This window comes from Agelaius tricolor, unplaced genomic scaffold (assembly GCF_023055355.1).
Source record: "Agelaius tricolor isolate 1412-34295 unplaced genomic scaffold, bAgeTri1.0.p SCAF_3, whole genome shotgun sequence".
Lineage (NCBI taxonomy): Eukaryota > Metazoa > Chordata > Aves > Passeriformes > Icteridae > Agelaius > Agelaius tricolor.
The window spans coordinates 30,863,690-30,888,623 of NW_027269263.1; the positions used below are offsets into that span (position 1 = coordinate 30,863,690).

General features: G+C 36.0%; 1 protein-coding gene across 1 annotated transcript in view; it reads right to left on the bottom strand.

Annotated features, from left to right (window-relative positions):
* Positions 1 to 24,934, bottom strand: part of PTPRQ (protein tyrosine phosphatase receptor type Q) — a 100,316-nt gene that overhangs the window by 22,549 nt on the left and 52,833 nt on the right. Inside the window, exons 27-35 of the mRNA XM_071422041.1 lie at positions 19,134 to 19,255; positions 15,236 to 15,422; positions 12,736 to 12,980; positions 12,051 to 12,117; positions 11,314 to 11,472; positions 9,903 to 10,125; positions 9,424 to 9,497; positions 3,903 to 4,002; positions 2,996 to 3,124 (exon numbers count right to left, since the gene is read on the bottom strand). Coding sequence (XP_071278142.1) covers positions 2,996 to 3,124; positions 3,903 to 4,002; positions 9,424 to 9,497; positions 9,903 to 10,125; positions 11,314 to 11,472; positions 12,051 to 12,117; positions 12,736 to 12,980; positions 15,236 to 15,422; positions 19,134 to 19,255 — 1,306 coding nt within the window. The remainder of the gene's footprint in view (positions 1 to 2,995; positions 3,125 to 3,902; positions 4,003 to 9,423; positions 9,498 to 9,902; positions 10,126 to 11,313; positions 11,473 to 12,050; positions 12,118 to 12,735; positions 12,981 to 15,235; positions 15,423 to 19,133; positions 19,256 to 24,934) is intronic.

Below are 24,934 nucleotides of genomic sequence, written 5' to 3' on the forward strand. Positions count from 1 at the left end.
TTGCCCTTTCAGGGTGAAGCTGGACCAGATTTCAGTTGATTTTCTGCTGCCTGAAAAACACAAACATGCCAGTCTGGTAAAGAACTCTGCCCATCTCTGCCCTCCTCATACACTTGCAAGATGCCACGAACTGCAGCACAGTGAGCACTGCAAACACCGCTGAGACAGCTGCCTAAATGCAGCCAATGTAGGTAGTGCAGATGCAGTGATGCCCATCCCAAATGCATGGGAAATTTGTGAAGGTTAGACTGCAGTTATCAGCATTAAATACTGTAACTAAACATGCTAACATGTCACTGCTTTAGCCACAAATCATGAGAATGATCAGGTCAAGAACTGGGACTGTGACTGACTTCAGCATAGCTGTTCCCCAGAGGCAACAGGTACAAAAGTTCTTTTATGGTGCAACTGTGGACATCTAAACAGGAAACAAAAACATTTTAGTCATTAGGTTTTGCAGTAAGCTGCCTTGGTACTGCTGCCATGCTTCTTCCAGCTCTCTGTTACAACTCATCATTACCAGGAAAGATTAACTATATTAAAGACAGCACTAGAGACACCTAAAATGTCCCTTCTTGGCATTGACTTTACCAGAACAGAATATTACACATAGTGAAAGATTCTTAGAGGCTTAAAAAAACAAAAGCCAAAATAAACTAAAGAATTTTTGACAGATAAAGCACATCCTGCCCTTCATTACTATATGTATGTTATCTAGGAGAGTTCCTTGGGGCACATTTTCTGTCTTCCAGATGAAAAGATAACACGAGTCCTGTCCAGAGGAGCTCTCAATTAGTGCCTACACTTCATCAGTTTGTCATAATGTTCAGCAAAGGATCGGGGCAAGGAGCCTGCTGTAGTTTCAGTGCCACTGCAGTTTGAAAAATAATAATCCAAAATTTTAACAGCTGCATTCTGTGCCTTACAATGACAGAAGTAAAAAGTCTTTGCTTTTGGCCATTAAAGGACAGTTGGAAGGAGGGAAGAGGAAAATAGAGAAGGAAGGACATGACAAATTGTAAAGCAAAAAGTGAGACTGACTCATTAAAATAAGGGCGATGTAACTAAAACTGCTGAAGCACTGTTCAGTAAAGGTCTTGCTGTGCATAAATCACATAATGAAATGTACATAAGTATGAAATATTATAGTTTTCAATTACCCTTTAGAGACTGAGACTGTAAAAATTTACACATAATTTAGACAGAAAAGTGGCAGAATGGTATCTGCAAACCAACAAAGTATTTGATTGTGTGGATATGTTGCTGAGATTGCAGGGACATAGTATGAAACAGCTGCAGTGTGAGTACAAAAGACAGTTGAGGAAAAGACCAAATTTCTCTTAAGTATATATATCCTAACTTCCAAAGGAAAGAAACAGCATGTTTCTTATGTCACATTTACACTGCCTTTGTTTCAAGGATAGGTGGTTTATACCAGGGCTATATTGCCATACTGTGTTATAATTTCCATTTAAAAATTACCCTGATTTATTTGAAAATAGTTGTGGGAGCCCTATAATTCAACATTAGGGACTAACAATATACATGATTTCATGATAAAAAATACCATTGTTTGCCATTAGAATATCTGCAAAGATTGATGCTTCATTCTGATTAGCTATATCATTTGATATAGTACGATAACACACAGGTTAAGAGAAGAGAATGGAAAACACACCATGTTGCTTCAATAATACAAAAACTTACTGGATGACAAAAATCTCCTTGCGTCTAAAGAAAAATGAAGAGTATCTGGAAGTAAAATCCATTAACACTTTAGTACAAAAACAACATTAGTACTATTCTTATTCAGCTAACAATATGGAAACAAGATAATTTTGAAAATCCATGGAGATAAATTCTCTGAAGCACAGTTACTGCAGTGCAGTGTCAATGGTTCTGCCTTCAGAGGATGCTTTGCACTGTTATTAGCAGGTACTAAAATCTGCTATCTGAGCAAGTGCCCCGCACAGGACATACCCCAGCCCTTACATCAATGAGTTCCAGATGATTCCCAGTATGTTTTCTCATCTGTCACCAGCAGCCATTCTTGTGTGCTCTATTTTGAACAGGTTTGTACATGCAATCAACTTACTCTGTACCACACACAGACATACAGAAAAACCCCAGGTCAACAGATACAACCTTTCATCTTCCAGCTATTCCTAGTTTGCAACAGTAGGATATTTGGCTACTAGGGCAAGACTATTTTAGGCTTCTCATCTTTAAGGAGACTGCCCACCACAGTGTTTCATCTGTGAGACAGCAGGGAAAATACAGACAGGTGAAGAATGTTCACCAAATATTTCTAACACAGTTGGATGTCACTATTATTGATAATCACCATTATATTTATATTATAATTACCATTGTATATTTATTTGTTGAATAATATCAACATTTCTGGCAGTCAAAAAGCAATTCTTCTGATAAATATCTGTGATAAGATTTCTTGTCAGGTACAAAATGTGAATTGCTGCATGCACCTTAAATGAGTGGATGTTAGGATAGCCAGTGTGCTGAGCTCCACAGAAACCCAGATGTTATGCCAATCCCTTTCTCAAAAAAGACAAATGTTTTCAAAATGTCAATTAACAATGACAGATTTGCTCTTGAGCTAGTTTTGTTAGATTTGTTCTTGAATTAGTTGTCAGGGACTTCTAGGAGTCTGCAATTTTGCTGCCTAAACAAAAAATTGGGCCATTAAAAACACTCAGAAATTCTGCGTGTTTAAAACATGTAACCCTTCTCTGGCTAACAATTAAACAGTGATTTGCACTTAGATTTTTATCTTGTTGTAAAAAGGGCTTAAGATTAAGTGATTTTCTAAAAGCTAGTGAGAAGTGTCTTGAGGATGGAGGTCATTCTTTGAAAAAGGATCTCAGTGACCTGTGTAAATAAGAACAGCACAAACACTTCCAAACAAGCAAAGGTCAGAAAGGGGTCATGGCTACAGACCCTCTGGGCTACTGTTTTGCCTAAGGAGTATGCTTACCGTGTAAATCTCTCATCCTTCAGCTCCAGGTCTGCCACTGTGATCAGCTGATCCAGTTTGAATTTCGTGTCAATAATTTCAGCATCTCGTGGGGAGTATGTGCCTCCCTCTTTTTGCTTTTGCCGAATTCTAAATGGAAAATAATAGTGAGAAATACACATGCAAAATATTTAAGGAAACATATATCAGTGCTTTGATTTGACAGACTGAAACTGAAAAATGGTTGCCAAGAATCCTTCCTTGGCTTTTTTTTTGTCTCCCTCATAACAGTGTAATTTAGTCAAATTTATGTTGCCTAAAATTCAGAGGAAAGAATCCACATGATGTATTCTTTTAGTTTTCCTACATAAATTCTTTGCTAATGCCTGAATAATGCAGCTGAGTAAGAACAGAACTGATGAATGAGAAAACTAGCACCATGTGTGAAGTACACATCCTGCTCCTTTACATGGATATTTTATTCACTATTTGAATTAAAACTCAATTTGTGTTCCCCATGTGAGAACTCAATGTATTTAACTGATAAATTTTTTAGGAAGACAGAAAATATAATTGAGAGTATTTACTTCATACCCAGCTGTAGATAGTATGTCATCACAATAACTACAACCAGCTGACACTCTGATCTGTCAATAGAAAGGTGGCTCTGGAAGGTTAAGAAAGGCTACCACTCTGATTTGCCCTCTGGAGAAGTTGTTTCTTCATCTATGGTGGTTACCCTCACTGGACTAAATTCTTTGTGAGTCTCTCCCTAAAGTTCTACATTAAAAAAAAAACACCCACCCAACCAAAAATCAAAGCATTTTGAAATTACAGATTAGTTGCACTTATAGGACTGTTTCAACTCTTCTTTAAACCATTTTTGAGTGTTTTCAAACCAGCTATGGCAAGGATATATAAATCTCACCTTGCAAAAGCATATACTGCAGCCACCAAAAGAATGACTGAAAGTATACACAAAGTAACAGCAAGGACAACTTCTACAGATCTTCCTGTCAGTCCTTCACCTGCAACAGAAAGTGGAAAGCTAAAATATCATAGATTCTTCAGAATTTTTAGATTTCTGACAGTATGAAATTAGGGAATAATGAAAGACAGACCCTTTCAGTCTCTGTATAACTGCACCAATTTTATGTTTGTTGAAGACCTGCTTCAGAAAGAAAAGTATAACAAAACCAGAAACACTTTATGTAAGGGTTCCTAAGCATTGCTGGTCTATCCAACACATTATTTTAATACAGCTGTATGTGCAGGTGTTGCCTGGTGTTTTTCAGTTTTACCTGCTGAACAGGTTAAGGTCAGTCTATACTGCAGTAACATCAGTCTGAACACTGGCCTGAGTTCAGCTCCCGCTTCAGTCTCTGTGCAGGACTGCTCCAGCTCCTCAAGTGGAAAAGGAAGGCACAACTCCAAAGCAATGAGACCTGCAGCTGCCACTCACAGACACAGAGTAAAACATACTATTTTTGGAGGTATTTTAAGGGTGCTGAAAGAACTGAACTAATGATGAGATCTGAACATTCTGGATTAATCTTCCTCACTGACCAATAACTCATGCTCCTGGTTTATGTGAGAATTGGTGATATTGTTAGGAATAACCACCAGTAGTAGATCAAAAGTAATCATAAAGGCCTCCATGATAGAAAAGTAAAGGTGTTAGTATTCTAATCAGTCCTTCCAGGTGAGAATTAAAGCTCATTCAGTAATTGATAAACTATTTAGCTTAGTAGTTTCTAGATCTCTTTTGATCTCTTTCTGAACTTCTATAATGCTAAATTTCTGGGGCTCATTTAATTTCCCACCCTTCCTGTAATCCTGTACCTCAAATGAAATTCACCCTCTTTTTCTCTTAGGCAACAGTGAAAATAAGAAAAGCAAGGGAATTCTACTGCTCATATTGTTCCCTTTGTTGACATTCACCTCCACTTGATGGTTCACTGTAGAAAAACTTAGCTCCTGTTTAGCCTCAAGGAGAAGGAGAAAATGTACTGCTTCCTGCCATATGAAACTATTTCCCAGACAAGGAATGACACCCTCATAAGGACACACTGGGAAACACCATAGTCTTGGCTTTTTGGATGATTTTTGGATTTGAGAGTATATTGCAGATGATCTGGACTGATGTACACAAGAGAATGTGAATAAAATTCAAAATGATCCTGATTTATCCAAACAAGTCACCTTAAAACAGTGAGATGAACTTTTGTAAGAACAAGTGTATGGTTCTACATGTAGGCAGGAATAATCAGCTACAATAATACAGAATAGGAAACAGTAGGCTATGTAGAAATTTTTCAAAAGAAAGTGTGAGATTGTTGTAGACTTACACGAACATGAATAAGCAAAATCAGGCCTGTATGAAGTGACAGACAACAGAACTCAGTATAGTTTGAAAAACACCTGAAACAATCCTTCCACTGCATTAGTAAAATTTTAGAGGCAACACTGGACATTACAAGGTAAGAAAAAATTTAGTATTAGTTTAACATAATAGAATAGAAAAGCAAGTACATACAAAAATGTTTCAATGAGAAAAGGAATGAAAATGTTCCTGCCACTCTTCAGTGTGATAGGGCAAAAGTATTAGCAATGTGAAAGAAGAGAAGAATATCCAAAGAAACCTCTTGCACTGAACATTGAAGTCTATGTTAAAATGTACAGTTAACATTAGTCCAATAAATGCAGATGTTATCAAAAAAAACATTGCTGGTAGGATGCCAACCAAGAATTAAAACCCCACATTTTCTCATGCTTCTTTGCAACAGGGAGGACTAAACATATTTCTGTAGGCATGTCTGTAGAGATAATCATGGGCATGGAAAAGGAGACAAAATAGAGAATATCATGATATTTAATTCTGAAGTGCTGCACTCAATACATTTTGATGAAAATTTGCAATAACAAAATACCATAAGGTCAGTTTCTATGCAAAAGACAGTGTCAGGAAGTCCCATTTTGATTATTTCCTGTCTCATCAGCTTTATATTTAACATGGAAAAGGTACACTTACACAGGACTAGCAGTTGCCCCACAGTGATCTACAAAACCATCGGAGTTTACGAAAAGGTTACAAGCTGCCTTAATGTATTACAAGTTTAAACAGTATTTATCACTGTAGCTTAATTATCTCATGGAAAAATGCTGACCTTTCATTGTAGCATGGACAGTAACTTTGCAATGAGAGTCATGGATTGTGAAGAAGAAACTCCCCCTCTCCGGGTCAAGAGGAAGGTTGTGGTACAACAAATATGATTGGGTGGGTGGACGCCCTATTAAAATGCATCCTTTACTATAATTAAAAAACATTATTCCAGCAGCTGTATATTTCCATGCCTTCTGCTTCAGTGTTCCTCCCTAACAAAATTCCTATTATCTACAAGAGCATCTGACATGTCTCACAAAATGATTTCTCAAGATTTTCTATATTTTTTTCTGTTTCAAACACATAATATTAAATTGCACCAAAAGATTAACTTGCTTATTTTCCAAATCAAAGATCTTTTATATCAATAGATTTAGAAACCAGAGTAATGTAGGATTTTTTGAACTGGTATGAATACATCTGCCAGAATTTAAATAAATGTTTCAGCTCATAAAATGAAAGTATAATGTTGGAAACCTACAGATGTCAGAGATTATTACTAAAGAAGCTAAGTGATTTAAAATCAAATTGCAATTTGGATTTCAGGCAGCATAAATTTATCCTGGAGAGCAGCTGATGTTTTGAGTGCAGTAGAAGTAATTGGGTTGCAAAGATTTATAAAAGCTGACTTTTTGGCATGTTTTCTGAATTATAATTCTAGAGCAAGCTGGAAGTTCCTATAACCAAGCATGTTCTCTAAGGAAACTCTTGGGCAAGGTTCCTCATGCCTTGTGTCAAGAGAGTGCTCTATCTTCAGGACCATTCAACTGCAGTAGCTGCCTCACTTGTGATATATCAACTTGATGTTGATTTCCCAACACTTGTAAGAAAGCATGCAAAGAGCTTTTGATTATTTATTCCATATAAGATGGAATTACTCTGAAATTTAGAAGCTCTGAAATTTAGAAGCTAAGACCAGCCAAAAGTATGCTGTAATCTGGCCTTAAAAAGAGTGCTTGATGTCAAAGTTTAGCACAGAAGGCATTGGATGGGTATGAGGAGACCCATTTCTCCTCATATCTGGGGAATTTATCCCTGTTTTGGTTTTTTCCCCTACTACATTTTATTCAGCATACAAACAGATCTTGCTTATTTATCATGTACAAGGTAGAAAATGTTGCCAGTTTTCAGTAACAATACATAAGGCAATGAATTACACTATCTGCCTGCCACAAAGTATTGCAGATTTTTCTGTTAGAAAGGAGAAAATTTCCCAGAGGATGAGATACAGTCGGACTCATTTCCAGTAAATTTGTTTTCCCTGATTGGACACACTATCTTTCCCTTTCTGGTAAAAATATTTGCTTCATTTGCTTAAAACTTTTAAACCCAGAACATGTAAAGACAACTTTTATGTTGCACTTTCCAAAGCATTCTGGTCTGGAGAAATAGTAGCAGATCCTTTCAGAATATTCAGGTAATGAATTAGCATTTCAGGGTCTTCAGTATCAGATCATGTAACAAATTCCTAAAATTGATTAGATGAATAAGGGAGCTCATATCACAGAAGATGAATGCCAAATGAAAAATATGTGCCCACTAAAATTCTTCTGGGTAGTCATCCAGTTGTCTTGATATCCATTTTCAGAAAGTCAGGGCTAAGGCTGAGCTAAGTTTTTGACTTACAAATATATTAAAAGAACTTACAGATCTTATTGCAATCTGCTGCAAGAGAAGCCATTCCCTGTTTTTGGGCTATATCAACTTGTCAAAGAAGGAATTATGTTTGATTTCCAACCAAATAACTTCTGGCTTATTTGCTAGTGACTTTAGAACCAGATGGATTCTATTAGACAATATTAATTTATTAATTCATAGGCAGCTTTTTCTATATCTAAAGAATGAAGGGGCTAAAGGGTCATGCCCTCAAATGACCTGCCATTAAGCTCATTGGAATATAATAATAGAATCATTTATGTTTGAAAAGACCTTTAAGATCATCAAGTCCTACTGCTAACCCAGCACTGCCAAGGCCACCACAAATCCAGTCCCTAAGTGCCACATCTACACATCTTTTGAATACCTCCAGTGATGGTGACTACCACTTTCCTTGGCAGCCTGCTCAAATCTTAGCACTATTTCTGTAATGAAATTTTTCCTTTTATCTGATCTAAACCTCCCCTGTCACCACATTTCCTCTTGTCCTCTTGATTGTTACCTGGTAGGAGAGACTGACACCTATCTTGCCACAACCTTCTTTCAGGTAGAGAGTGATAAGGTCTCTCCTGAGCTTCCCTTTCTCCAGCCTAAATGACCCCAGCTCCCTCAGCTGCTCCTCACAGGACTTGTCCTCCAGACCCTTCATCAGCTCCATTGCCTTTCCCTGAACATGCTTCAGCACCTCAATGTTTTTTGGAATATGTACTGTGGAGCTCAGAATTGGACACAGGACTGAAGGTGTGACCTCACCAGTGCCAAGTACAGGGGCACAATACTTGTACCTGGTCCTGCTGGCCACACTATTGCTGATCCAGGCCAGAATGCCATTGGCTTTCTTGCCACCTGGGCACATGCTGGCTTATGTTAGGCTGCTGTTGACCAGCACTCCCAGCTGCTTTATCCCTTGGGCATCATTCTGTCCCCAGCCTGTAGCACTGCATGGGGTTGTTGGGAGCCAAGTGTAGGACCCAGTACTTGGCCTTATTGAACCTCATCCAGTTGGCCTTGGCCTACTGATCCAGCCTGTCCAGAGCCCTCTGCAGAGCCTTCCTGCCCTACAGCAGATCAACACTCCTGCCAACCTTGGTGTTACCTGCAAACTGACTGAGGGTGTCCTAGACCCCCTCAGCCAGATCATATGGAAAAATATTGAACAGGACTGGCCAAATACTGAGCCCTGGGGAATTGCACTAGGGACCAGCTGCCAGCCAGATGAACTCCATTCAGCCATCATTCTTTGGGCCAGGCCACCCAGTCAATTTGTCATGCATCCAGTACCTGTTCTACATCCAACACAGAAGGAAACAGCACAAACAGAACAGCTACTGGCAGTTTGCCAAACAAGATGAGCTATTCTGGCAACATTTTTATTGCTATAATTGAATCTCTGCAAACAAACTCTGTCAATACTGCCTCTTCATTAAACAGTCCAGGCTGTAGAATCCCTTGACTACCTCAAAAGGACCTACAAGGCAATGAATATATTTCTTCAGTCATTCTAGTTAAACTACATCCAACAACATAGAGATTACTGGCTTCGTGGAAACCACTGTATTAAAAAAAAAACAAAAAACATGGAATTGTGTAGACTTTAGAGAAATACTGTAGTAAATTACAGTCTTCTTACCCAATGTTTTGACAGGGTCAGAATAGTCAGAATCTGTAAACTGCCCTTTAATGTTAGTTGCTCTGAACTTAAATCTGTGAAAGAAAACCAGGAGAAGTAATGAAATAAAGTTGATGTGCATTTTCTTAAATATGGTTTCACTTACAAACTAAAAAAAATATATTTAAGTTTAGTATAACATATTTTTAAATCATTATTCACCTGCAAAAGTGACATTATGACAGACAGCAAGAACTGTGTCAAAATCTTAAATGTATAAAAAACCCCAGTGTGAATTACTTATCTCAAATTTGGATTTATTTAATTTGAGAACTCGATAAGCATCTTTTTTTCCTTGAAAATTTTGTAAAAAAAATTGGATACGTATGATGATCAGTCTTCCTCCTTTTCTAATTTAACTATATGTTTTGAGTGTTTGCATAAATCTATATTGTACTTAAATCTTTCTCTTGGACAAACATGAAGACAAATGTACTTACAGATACTGCCTTCTTGGTTTCAGTGGGCCATTACATATTTTGTCTTGACTGCCTGGTATCAGACAGGTAGTATCAGCACCTATGACATATATCTCTTCTTTCCCACTCAGGTCTTCTTTTCCTTCTATGCATGGTGGGTTTGGAAAACCTTCATTTGTAAAATATGGCCTTGGTCTGTTGAAGTAGGCATCATACCACTTGGTAACATTCCCATCATGCTGAGCTATTGCCAAGAACAGAAATAATAGATACAATTTACATTCTAACCAGACTACAGTTAAAGAAGTTCCATTTGAAATTAATTTTTAAGAGCTCAGCATGCTATTGGTGCAATTTACACAAATAAGCCTATAACTGAATTTCCATTTAACTTACTATCCACACTATCCATATTTTGTTATCTCTGAGTAAGCCAACTAAATCACAACTAGAAAATTTGAGGGGCAATTTCACATAGCAGTTCTGCCTGTAGAGGATATAATTTGCACAAGACACTCGACTTTGAAACTGAGCATGGCTAGCTAGCTAGCAAAGGATTATTTCACAATTAAATTACTAAATTTCCATATGTGGATAGTAGCCAGCAGCTCATAAGAAAAATCTTCACAATGTGACTTAGCATGGTATTCATTTATCTTTCAGTTCAAGAGACTCTTCACTGCAATAGTTATGAACTAAATGTCATTAGCGTTAGTGCTAAAATTCAAATTCAGAAGAAGGTGAGACACTTAAGGTGTGTTCACTTAATGTGCATATTTTACTTCTATACTTTGAAACCAAGTAAAATAGGGTATTTAAATACCTGGAATCTGTCCTTCTTAGGTAAAGTAAGCCTGACCATGAGCTGTCCTATCATAAAACTCCCACTCACATTGGTAAGCAATTACTCAAAAGGTTTCACAGCACTGTTCACACACGTAAATGTTCATCAGCCCATACAAGGGAATAAACATTCTTACCCACAGCGTGCAGAGGGGATTTATATAACTCTCTGCCCCCATAATGAAATGGAAATATCAACTGCACATGGCTGCATTCTTTTACAGGCAACACTAATAGCAACAGAAGAATAACCTTGCCAAACCCCAAAAGTCTCATATTTATTTATACTCACAAATGTGAAATGCTGGGGTGGTTTTCAAGGAAACAGAAAATAAAGAACTGTAGTGATAAAATTAGGGACTGAATAATATTGGTGGCTTCAAACACCATGGAAGACACTTCACTGGAAAGCATTCCCAGAATCCAGTACCCAGCCCACAGGTATTGTGTGCCCTTAGTGCTGTTGCCACAGCAGAAGTGACTTTGTTGTCTTCTTCTAAAATGCAATTACTGAAACCCAAGAAACAAATTAAAAAGACAAACAGCCTGAACCTGAAAACAGTTTTCAAGGGAATTTATTAAACGCTACCTCCAGCTTCCACAACAAGAACTTGTATCTTCTTGATAGGGCCATGATCATCACTGTAATAACATATTGGCATTCTGATTGTAATTGTAGTAGCTGTGACAAGTAATGCTCCATTGGTATCATAAACTGGTGCTGGTTTCTTTTTGGGCCTTGGTGGTTCTGTTTTTAAGAAAAGATATACCACAGAGTTCTGTTTTACAATATTTTCACTGGAGGTATGTTGTTAACGCACACAGCTGAGTTATGCAAAAAAAATCTCCAGCATATTTTCAGGGACAACTTAATGTTTCACTTACTGTCTTAAGCCTCTAAAAACGATATTCTGATAAATGCCTACATATATAATTTTCAATTAAAAGAAAAAACAATAAAAAGAGTGAGTTTTAATTTTTCAATTAATATCAATCAATAGCTTTGTTTGACAACTGTGATACTGCATACTTAGCTATTCCTATGTCATATCCTAAGTTGTTTGCTGATAGTGATTGAAATATTGAACTTGATATGATTATTTCAATGAGTCTGCATGTGTTTGACAGTATGCTTCTGATACAAATAGCAAATGATCGGCAAAACTGAACACTAAAATTCAAGGGGATCAATTATACATTCCTGTTCTTACATTATGCATCCCCTAAAAACTAGCTCAAGGCACACAGCTGTGTAATCACAGGTGGAAGAGCAATTTCTTCAGAATTTCTAGAAATTTCAGATACAGCATAGTTTATGGGACATACCTTTGATATCCATGGTTATTTTCAATTGAATTTTTGGCCCTGCACCAGCACCATTAATTGCATACACCTTAAAAAAACCAAACATTTGTTTTAATGAGTATTGTAATAGCTTCATATTTGACAATTCTGGATATATCTGTAGCAACAATAAAAGCTGAAACACTCCTTTTGTCATTCACACTAGGCTAGAACTTACTTTATATTGCTTTGAAATCCTAAGTGTGGTAACACTTCATTGCTTATGACGGAACTCTTAAAAAAGGAGTAAGTAAGTTCACTCAAAGAATGATCATTCCTTGTCTTGTGTCCCAGCCTCTGACTATTTCAAAGTACTTCATGCACATACTTCTAGCAAGATCCCCTTGCAGAACTGGACCTTTCATGTCCAGTGAGCAATGCCAGTACTGGAATTAAGAGAGAAATTTAGTCTTGTGCTTGTAACTATGTGTCACAAATTGCTTTGCTACATGAACTGGTCATCCAGACCAGTGATGCATCCTGCTCCCACTTGCTCCATCCTGTTCATTGCTCCCCTTGTTCCTCACACTTACCTCTCTTTGCACCCCAGCTAACATTCTTGGCATGAAAATCTCATATTCAGCCAAGGTTTCAAACTAATCTCATTCTTATATCAAAGAAAAAGAAATACTCCCCCCCCTCGCCCAACAAATGTATCAGTTCTTACGCTGACATTATAGGTATGTCCTCCTTTTAGTCCTTCTATCATGGCAGTGACCAACTGATCTTTTTTTTTAATGACACTAAGGTTGTGGATCTGGATGGCAGCAGGGTCATCTTCATTGTAAACCATAGCTTGATACACTTGAATATTTCCATTTGGTTCAGATGGTGGCACAAATGTTACTTGGAATTTTGTTACTTCATCTGGTATCTTCTGAAAAGTTATGTTGTTAGGTGGGTCTTCAGGCACTGAAATAAATATTTCAATGACCCACTTAATCAGTTTACTACTATTACTATTAGAGTAAAACCTGAAAAATTAAAATTATATTTTTTGTATATCAGTATTATTTCATTGATATTTTCTGAGTTGAATTAAAAATTCTCTAATACTTAGTGCATGTGCAAATATTCATAAACACAATAAAAAGTCAAATATCTACCGAAATCCTTTTCTTAATGATGGCACTGAATGCTACAAACTTTTAAAGTAATGATTAGGTAAAACTCAGTAGTCTCTACTCAGAAAATTTTTTCCTGATTATCTATTTAAAAAGCCTGAAAGCATCATTATACCTCAAAACACATCTGGGTCTGACAAATCCTTGCACAAGTTGAGAAGCAAGAAGCAAGAGTCAGTGAGTATTCCTTTCTGAAAACAGCAGAATATTCCTCTGAAGCAAGCCACTGTGCTCCTAAGAGTCTCTGCTTTTCACAACTAAATCTTTAGGAAAATTTTTCCACTGACGCCCAGACACAAGCACAACATGCATTTTTCTTGGAGGCAGTATCTTGTCAACTGCTGATTCCAGTAGCTTCTTCTTAAGACAGCAAAGGTATAAATCATTTTCCCAATGTCCCTATCTGAAGGAAAAGGCTGTAACATTCTTTCCAGGCAGCTAAATATTTATTGCTGTACCTGAGCAGACAAGTATGTGGCGTGACCTCTAAATAGTGAAATCAAACGATGGAAAGTAAACATATTCCCTCAGCCAAGGATTTAGATGCAGTTGTCCTATTTCCCAGGTTTTTTATACCAGACAACAAATGCTTACTGAGGCTTCTCTGCAGTAAGTCTGTGTCAACTGGTCCTAACAAAGCCACATGCTAAGCTGTACAAACCAGATGAAATGAGATGGAAAAAAATAAACCTGTTCCTCTCCAAAGTTATTGCACCTCCTAATGTATCACATATTCATATAAGAAAGAGAGCTACCAGAAAAGATACCACAGGATGCTGTCTGTCTCAGCATAGACCCAGCTACCACATAGCCACATCTTTTTCTACAGCACAAGAGCATATGATCTTCCAGGCATAGAAATAGGTAATGAAATCATTAGAATTTATCTTACTTAAAGCATTGGAGATTATCTATATCTATATCTATATCTATATCTATATCTATATCTATATCTATATAATCCAAATCTATACACATACATATACATATAGTATCATATCAATAGGGACCTTGGGTTTTCATACATCAAAGGAAAGATAAATGATAAATAAAAGTCACAGTGTAGTACATTTAAAACTGACACTAACCTGAGTATATAACTAAAAAGTTATTCTGCAGCAGACCCTCTAGAGATGAGGTAATTATGCTTTATACACAAGTGATAATTAGTTTGAATGAAACATAACTTCAATACCTCTTGAGAAAATAGGTTTAGTGCTTTGCTTGATTACTGGTTTAAACAATGAACAACAATTCAAAAACAGCAAAGAGAGTAGACAGACCATAACCATGATCTATGTATGTAAAGTTAGGACTAAATTTTCCCCATGTACATATTTATATTTTTGTACTATTTATAGCTTTCTAAGGAAATGCAAATGCTGTCTACTTTTCTTTAACATCTAATCTCAGTTTTATTTCTCTGACTAACTTTACAGCATCATCTACTTCTGCCACCTTAATATCTAGCTCAGACTCCAGGTTGTTTAGAATCTGTGGAACAGCTAACTCAAGCAGTGTTTCCTATGGGTCTTCACTAGCAACTTCCTTCCACAGAGAATACACAGATAATGTCCTCAAGTCTGCACAGATACCTCTTATAAATGGTAGGATTCACTTCACCTAATTTTTTATGTTTAAATTTTGCACCAAAACCAAGGATGTTGTGTGAAGTTTTCAGTAGTCTCTTAAGGTACCTCCACAAAGGAGTCATCCCTGACTAAGACAGGTATCTCATATATATATAGTAATGTATAGATAGAACCTCTCTCTTCATTGCCCATAGAAGTAATCTAGTTGGCTGTGTTCCACATAGCCAAATTTTACATGGAGCAAGATAGGATCCAGCATAACTGAAGGTAAATATTATTTATAACCATCCCTTTTTTGTTGTCTGACATCTTTTTAAATATTACAGAAAAAATATTGTGAGAACAAATCTGTATTAAAAGCCCACATTGTGTTTAAAGTCCTCACGTATTTGTCAAATTAAAGAAAAGCTGTGAATTTTGATCTGTATAAAGTAGAAAAAAAATTACAAACCTGCTTCAAAAGTGGAGACAATTACAGGGGAACTAGGCTTGCCTTCTAGGACTGCAGCATTAACATCCCCCGTAAAGGCAATGATCACTACAGAATACCTTGTAAATGCCTTCAAATCAGAAATTTCTAAGATTTTATCCTCCTCATTTGTCTTCAAAAATTGAGCTTTATAGTTGTCATTATCCACCTGTAAAAAACAGTAAAATATTAAAAAAAAAGTTGTTACAAGGCTTGAAACAGCAAAAGCAGGAAATTATTACGTGAATATCTTATTTAAGTTTTATTCTTCCACTTCCCTAACTAGTTATATAGAAGGGTTCACAAGGAGCCTCTGGATCCCAAGTGTACAAAGCTGTGCTGGGGAATACACTCCCATCTAACCCATATGCTGCCTTTCTGGCACTTCATGTAGTTTGTGGATAAGGGAATGGGCTCTTTGGTCGGTGCTGTCTCACACCAAGCAAACAGGAACCAATTTGGAGACACTGGGCCAAGGCAATTATAGTGACCTGAAACAGGCATCAAACTAGGCAAAGATCCAGAAGATGAACATCTATATATCAGAAGATTGTTTGGAATACAATTAGAAATTTGGGCAGCAATATATAATGTTGATACAACAGTGGAAGGTGCAATTCTTCTTTGGATTTATGAATAGAAGCTCTTTTTTTATGAGAGAATTGGGAAGGATTAATCCTCCCAGCAGAAAACCTGGAAAGCTTTAAGGTTCATTCTAAAAATAGGTGGACTATAGGAGACCTAGTAATAACTTTAAAATATAAAAAAGGTGTTAATAAACTGAAGATTAACCACTATTTACAGTGCTCACAAGAATATAAATAGAATTTTTACTTACACAAAAACCAACAAGAATTAAAAAATACACAATCTGCATTGATATACCTAAAAATGTAACTAAAACCATGACTATGAATTTAGTTATAAGCTAAAATAATATATTGAGGGTTGCTGAGCAATTTTCAGCACTGGATATTATGTGAAAAAGACAACAAATAATTCTTGAGGAATATTTTAGGTACACTTGTTTCTGTGTTAGAGCAGGCTACAGGTTGAATTACATTGTGGACACCTCTCATCTTTACATCTCAAATAATCTGTAGTTCTGTAGAAAAATCTCCTGTATTGAACTTCATATCCAATTAATCACTTCTAATGGTATCTTCAAAAACAAGAAAAAGGAAAAAATGGGTACTTTTCTAGTGTTTCATCAAGTATCAATTACAAAATTGTATTTATGTATATTCCCACTGCTTCAGTTAATAATGTTTTTATTATTGTTTCTTCAGTGGGTAATTTGAAAAGAGAATTAGGTAGCTGTACAGTAGTTTTCCCACTGAACAAAATCTGTATTAAATGCAGCTGATAAAACATTAGAACAGCTCAAGCATACAATTTATTTGACAGATAGGCATATATCCCCACTGAGAATTAACCTGAACTAAACTTTCTGATGAATTACACAGACATTCATTTCCTGGGATGGCCATCAAGAGCTGAAACATTTTCTTCTTTCTGACTATCAAGAATCTGGCATATAAATATTTATCCAACAGCTAAAGTACAATCACAGCACTACATCATTAAATTTATTTCTATTCTCCATGAATTTTAATGGTTAAGTTCCATTTTCCTTACCTATTTCCAGGAATATTTTATTCAGAAGTACTTATTCAGAATTATAGTACGACAAACTAAAACATGACTAGGAGGAAAAATAATGGAGTAGTTTTTATCTTTTCTGATCCTTAAAGCTGCAAGGCACATCCTAGTAATTTAAGCAGAATCCTAATATTCCTATTCAGTTATGAATACTACTTATTAACTTTTAGTATATAACAGAGGAGAAATCTGAATTATTCTGTTCTATGATGCTATTTTTATAAATATTTAAAGATACTCAGCTGAGAATAAGAACAAGTAAAATTACACATACTGGAAGTTTGTGGAATTTGGAGTCTTCATAAAACTTTCCCGCTGGGACAATAAAATATATACTAAAAATTTCACTGAAAAAGATTGGGACAGCTTTACTGGTCTTTAGGAAAGAAGAGGTTTGCCTACTAAAATTCTCCAGAACTGGCACCTGTAGTGCCAGTCATTAGACTGACAACATCTAATTACAGGGAATCCATAAACATAAACCTGGTTATCTGAAATACACCTTGAAAAAAACCCAAAAAATTCACTTTGTAAAAACTGGTCCTCCAAACTGAAGATTTAAAACAGTTTTTAAGTTCTTTTCAAATGCTGGCAAGTTCACACAGAACATTCCGTAGATTATCTTCCTTCAGGAATTTTATTATAACTTATATTGATAAGGTATTTATACTATTTATAATAGTATTTATACTATTTATAATATTTTTTATTTATACTATTTATAATATTTTTAGAGTGTAGATTGGGGTGATATAATTGATAAATTTGGAATTATCAGTCAGAGAGGAAATTGTTTCAATGCGAATTGTTAAAATATTAAATCCCAAAAAATTCAAGCTTTGAAAACTTAATTTTAAAGTTTTATAAAAACCATGAAATGCTCCCCTCCTGATGCACTAAAATGCCGCTTAGTCAAAAATGACAGGAATTTTTTACAAGGAAGAAGTCTTCTCTTAATTTATTAGAGAGGAAATAAAACTTGCTATATAGTTTTTAGTGACCTACCCGTTGGGCCAAGCAATCATCCCTGTAAGTCCTCCCCTCGCCATACATCCTTCATCCTGCCATTCTACTGCTGCACTAAGCATGTTCAGAACTGAGCAGATTTTTCTCTGGATGTTGTACAATGAACTTAGAGGAAGAGAAGATTACAGGACTACACATTACTCTCTCTTGTAACTTTTCTGAGTAGCTTAAAAATATTTGCTATTTTTTTACTGATCTCCTTAGACATTTTGATAGCAGAAATAGCTCAGCATTAATATATTAGCAGATCAGTAATCCTTATGACAGATTCAGAAAAATTAAATATACACACATAGTCTTACTCTCTTCTCAGAAAACTTAACTTTGTGTTTAAAGGCCTTAAATAGTTTGAAGTAGACTTTAAATTTTTTTCCTACTATCAAACTGAATGATTAAAAATTTTTGAAACTGTAAACAGCAACTTTGCCTAGGTAACATCTGGTAAGCTACTTCTTATTTTCACTTACAGCCCTGTCTGTATAATTCCTGGCAGAACATGGAACTTATATTCTACTTCTCATGGGCTTGAACTTAGAAAGATGCCTATCTTGCCACAGGGCAGGAAATGGGATTTATTAATGGTGGGTTTAAGGCGTTTTGTAAGCGCAGTAGAGGATGAAAAGAGAAAAGCCACCAGAGTTTTCCTCTTATGTCAGCTTTTTTTGGTTATAAAGATCAAGGAGAAAGAAGTGTTATTACTGTGCTACCAAAATAGGACTAATCTGATGGACAGAGCGCCAAGTGAAAATTGGGAAATCTAGCTTGACTTTCAGGTTTGCCCTCTGGTGCTGTGTAACTTGGTACAAGTCATTTGCTTTTGCTAGGCTCTCTACTTTGGTTTGTAAAATCACTGCGATGAACATTTCCTTCCTTTGAAGAAGAAAAAGTCATTATGGTTAAAAAGAGGTCCACTTCCACTAAGCTCAACTACTATTCTCCTGTGTACATTTATAGATACACTTTTTTCCCTCCAAGATCTCTTATTAGCACATTTTTTTAATATGAACCAATTATTTTATCTCCTATTAATAAATTAATAAATGTACAATTAATTCTTATGTGGAATTTCTGTGGAAATAGACACACTTAAATGGTTTTCAACCCACTTATGTCTGTCCTGCAATTTCTATTGCTGTGGTATTGATATCCCCAGCCATCTGTATAAGCACTGAGTAAAACAGGGTTGCCTTACTGAGGTAACATCTATGAGGTAGCTCGTTGGTCCTGTAATGATGGCAGGTTCACTCCAGCTGACATTAATACTGTGAGGAGATGTAGCTAAAACAGTCACATTTTCTGGAGGACCATCTGGAGCTGTAGAAAAAAAAAGTGTGTGTGAATGAATCATGGCCAACAAAGTGCACAAAAAATAACCCAGTATAATTTTAATGGCCAGTAGAGGTTTGAAAATAAAACTTTATCTCACAATTAAGATTACACACTGCTTAAATAACTATAATTTTTCTCTTTTTCTCATATATAAGTCGCACCATGTGATTTAGAAATACATCTTTCATTATAACCACTACAATTTTTCTAGAGTACGGACTGCCTATGACTTAATTTCAAATTGAGATTATAGGGTTATTTAATTACAAGTTCTTTATAAGTATTTCACATGACACAAGCATAATATATGCAAATATTTATACAAATAGTCAAGTATAATATATTTGCTTATGTCAAATGAATCATTCCAAGAACAAGAAATTGTGAAAAGACATCAAATTCTGAATGCTAGAAAAAATTTCCAGTAGTATCAGAAAGTAGAAGTAGAAGTAATTTTCTGCATTTCCTTTCAATTTATTCTTAGCATGTTGAGAAAATACAGAAAACCCAAACAAAAGAAGTGGTAAGAATTGCAAGAGGGCAAGAATGCTCACATTGAGAAATGAGATTTCCCTAAAATTTCCATTTGTTGAGGTGATATGTGAATTAACCTAGTTATGTCTTATTCATGAAAAAGAAATTTATGAAATCATAATAACAACTCAGCAATTCTCAGCAAATTGTATTATTTTTTCATAATAACCATTTAAATTTCATGGAAATGAAATTTGGAATAGAATGACAACAGATTTGTAGATAATCACAGAACTTGGCTCCAGGGTGCCTTGCTTTTGGATGCACTACAAAAAAAAGACAACTGTGGAAAGTATCCCTGAGCAGCCTGGTAAAAAACGAAAAAGTATTTGTGCGTATTTCCACAACCTGACTTCATTGTGCCTTCTTTTCAATCTACCACAAAAATATCCATATCAGTCAGCAGTATCTTATAAAAAATTACTAAAGCGATTGTACCTATGCTAATCAGAAGATGCAGTCTCTTTTCTCAAACAAAATTAACACATGAATATGTAGTTTTCCACTATTAATCATTAGGTAAGAGGGCTAAATGAGGAAAGAAATTGGAGGATGTAAGAGGCTACTTAGTTCTTCAGGAAGAACACAGGGTAGGAAAAAGAAAAGAACATGGAAAGAAGTATGTAGCTGTTGCAGTTATCTGTGAAAGATTAATGAGGAAAATAATAAAATTTTGCACTATGGAGGTGAAAATTTGGCACCACCATTGCAGAATAAAAGAGAAATATTTGGGATTAGGTAAGGTGCTAAAATGAATTTGGGATGTTGGATACAGGAATTAGATTCCCGTGCTGGGATTAGCAGGAATATACAAGACTTTATAGGCAGGATCAAATTCAACCATTGGAAGCAGTCCCCAGAAATACTGAAGAGCATGGAACAAATGAATGGAGTGTAACTGAATGAACTGAGAGTGCACATGAAGGGTGGCAAAAGAGGAGAGTGCTCAGAGAAGGCTGGCTGTTAAGTGGGGAGCTACAAAAGATAAAACAAAACAAGGGAAAGCATTGTCCCTGAAAATTAGAAAAAGCACAAATTCTGTTTTTCAGATAATGCATGTCAGGCTTGTTACCAAACACCCTTTCAGTGTAAACAATGCATCTAGTAACTATGGCAATGATATTTATCAGCTTTATTGCAAAAGGAAATTTCTGGAAAACAGTATAAAATTATATATATATATATATATATATATATATATATATATATATATGTATATATATATATATATATACATACAGCTTCTTGGCCTTAGTTTTCATAGGAACCAAGTTTCCAAAGACCATTTTCCATTGTTTTTTATAGAACTAATGGACTCTGCAGTTATGCATTAGATGGTGTGAAATAATTTTAAGGCATAATCTCATCTACAAATTATACACTATGCAGTTACTTATATGGTTAATTTCCATATGCAGTTTATATTTGATGCATTTGTAGATATTTGCAAGAAAATTCTGATTGAGTATGCTATATTTAGTTACTTGTCTAAAGTACATCTAAATATTAATACACGGTTTATTTTCATTATGCAAAGTAAAATATCAGACATTAACCAAATCATACTGAAATGTAGGAATATTTTTTCTGAAATTACATGTATAACTGGGGGGAAAACCAGAAAATGAAAGGTATCTGACATGTATTATGTCTTACAAAAAACATCTTTTTTTAATCTGTGTTTGATTCAGTGGATGACTGCCGCATTCTGATTTAGGTTTGTTTGTGAAATGAATCTGGTCAGTATGAAGCCATGATATCACTACCCCCTTTCTCTTATAAATCACAGCAATTTACTCTGGAGAAATGACCTAGTCTTATTCTCTCATTCCCCCATAATCCAATCACTTCCTCTCATAAGCACTTTTCTCCTGGTTTTCACAATAATGCATTTTCTGTAACTAATAACCATCATTTCCTGATTATCATGCTTCTATCCTTGCACAGGAATGTGGGTCTTATGGAGGTCAGGGTCATCTTTCCCATCCATCTGTGTCCTGATGCTAAGGCAGCAGTTAAGTGTGTTAGTTTGAAGATAAGTCTGGATAGCCCATCATTTAGCATAATCTTCAAAAATAAGACTGAATACTCCAGTTTTCTAACAGAAATTCATGCTTGCCAGTTTGGTTAGGATCAGCTCCTTTTTTTCCCTTTCCCAGCAAAAATAAAGTGTGTGCTTCAGTTATTTAATTTTTAATCATCTAGGTTATTTTTATGTAGTTTTGAACAGTTATATTAGCCCATAATTATTTTCAAACATTTACTTTTGAGGAAATGTAACAAAGAGAAACACATTCTCTCAGGCAAAGCTTTCCAGAAGAAAGAACACATAACAAGACGTGAAATCTCATTACTTTTCATCACACAGAAACATTTCTTTAATAGTACCAAGCAACTGGGTATCAGCAGGGATTGGGAAAGAAGGCGCTGAAAAGAGAAGCATAACCCTCTGCCCCATGCTTGTATGTCCTGGCCTTCATGGGACATTCAAACATCTGGGATTTTCCTTTGTACCTCAGTGTATCCTGGCATTAGGGGACTTGGCAGTTGACCAAAAAGCATTGCATTGTGTAACTGTATGAGATCCAAAATGAGGTCAGTTCATTTTGTGTCATTCATTTTCCATCTAACACTGACCCTCCACGATTATTTCTCTCTCAGAAAACCTAAGTTCAGCCAATCTTGTTCTCCTCATAAATGTAATAGTGAAACTTGGGGTAAGTGTAGGGGTGAGGGAACAAAGTTTCCATAGCTATGGAAAACATTTCTTGCCCTTTCCCTTACTGTGATACAACACTGTGATCTTCTGTGCTGGTAACTATATAAATCTAAGTTATGATGGAAATATTTAATCTTGTAGAATAGATTTGGCTCTTGGGCAATCAATCAGCTAAGTAATAATGGTGCCATCACACTACTTTATGAGACAGTAAGACAATTCCTGTGAGATTAATCTGCAGGATGGAAGGCTGAATAGTTTGTCTGTGTGATGTGAGAACTGGGCTGCATTAGCAATCCGTAGTATTTTCACAGAGTAACTTTATAACCACTCTCAGTGCAGAACACTGACATTGTTTTTTGTTTGAGACTTGCAAATAAGTTAGAGAATCTTGAAAATAATTCCTATAGCCTTACATTTTTCTTCATAATGAACAACTGAAAAAAACAGCTAAGATCCTCACCTTACACCCTGGATAGTCCGAATTTTTAGGTATTTCTGCTTTTGCACAACAATCAAACCCTCAGAACTTGTAAAAAAATTTTAGGAATTATTTTATGTAATTTCTGTTGCTCTTGAGGTTTCTTCTCTTTATATTCTGGGAAATGAGTCTAACAGTTTTCACCTTATATGCTCCTCCTGAATATGATAATAAATAACCTTCTGAATATGATAGGTGAATATTTTCTTTAGGCTTGAGAGAAACACAAATTTCTGAGAAACACAAAATTCTGAGAAACACAATTTCTGAGAGAAACACATATTTCATGAATTATGAAGAAAAAAATCCTTAAACTATTATTTCACAACAAAGGTAACTTTACCTTTGGTAGAAACAATGTCTTACAGAGGCACTTCTTGAAAATCAAGTGAAACGGTGCCTAACTTCTGCCCTCAAATGTGCAAACACAACTCCCATTGATTTTATGGGCTAAGTACTCAGGGTATTTTACATAGCAGCTAAGCACTCTTAAGCCCTAACAGACCAAGTATATTGGCTGTGTATCAGCAGGCTAATCCAGAGGATGCTTGGCCCTGTTCATGAGGGAAAGGAGAGGGAGATCAACACCTGTTTTCTGTTACAAGGCTGCCCAGAGTGCTGATTCTGCTTGGTGCATTCTGAATTGCTCTTTCCTGCTATAGGCTGTAGCCTATGCAAAAGAAAGAGCAGAACTGAGGGGATTTTTAATAGCAATTTTAAAAACTAGGCTTTGAAAATTATGAGGTACCTAGAAACCTGCTCTAGCTAAAGATCAGCCAGTGCTCATGGAGGCTCCTAGCACTGCTGAAGCACGACAGAGCTGCCAGCTGGCTACTCAGAGGTGTCATGTCACCTTTGTCTTCTTCTTCCTCCTCAGCTGATTGCCATTACCCCAGAAAAAGACCAGTGCCCAGACATGACATTTGGAACAGTGCCATGCTGCCTTGACTCCACAGCGGTGTGTTTTATAGGCAGCTTATCTCCTGATGTGTCACCAGCCTAAGTCACAGGAAATTCATTGCTGCCTACTTCCATCACCACAGATACAGGACAGCAGCCCCAGACACTGGGCTGGAAGAACTGGTGGAACCTTTATAATTTCTACCCCACCACTTGTAAACTATCTAATAGAACACACAGAGGACATGTGGCTGAGAATAGCACTGAATTGGAATAGAAAGGGCTCATGCAGTCTATTGAGATGTTTATACTTTGATCTACCATCTTCTCAGTGGGGCTGGATAGGAAAGTAGCTCTCTCTTAAACCAAATCATCACTCTCCGAAGAGGAAATCATAAAAAGCATCCTAACTGTATGCAATTATATGTGTTTTCATTATCTGCTTCCCCTTCCAGTTTAAATCCCTAACTTTTTTTTAATTCTACAACAATGTTTTTTTAAATATTTGCATACATCAGCAGCTGAGTTCTATCATTTTGATAGTATGAAATCTCCCCAGAGCTGCTGGCTCAAGAGTTGCTCAAGTTGTGGAGAACTTCTGTTATCTATTTTCTGCTCCATTTGGGTTTGTTGGGTTTTTCTTTCCCTTAATTTAAAATGTTGCACTGAGTTACAGGCAGAGCTTCCCCATGAGTCACTAGACAAAGAAAGTAAGTGCACATGAGAATGACTCTGCAGCTGATTCCAGCACTTCTCAATCCAAAGGACTACTTCTGAGCTTTATAAAAAAATCAGACTGTTATGATGTTTACTAGCACAGTGTCCACACATCACATGATTATAAAAACCTGAGTGGGACAAGGCAAATATCTGGACCGCTGAGTAGTCCTTGGTACACAGCTCTTTAAGTACCTGGTAGCTACATTATTATTATTATTATTATTATTATTATTATTATTATTATTATTATTATTATTATTATTATTTTGAAAGGGGAAATTACTGTGATTAGAGCTGTGATTAAGTCAGG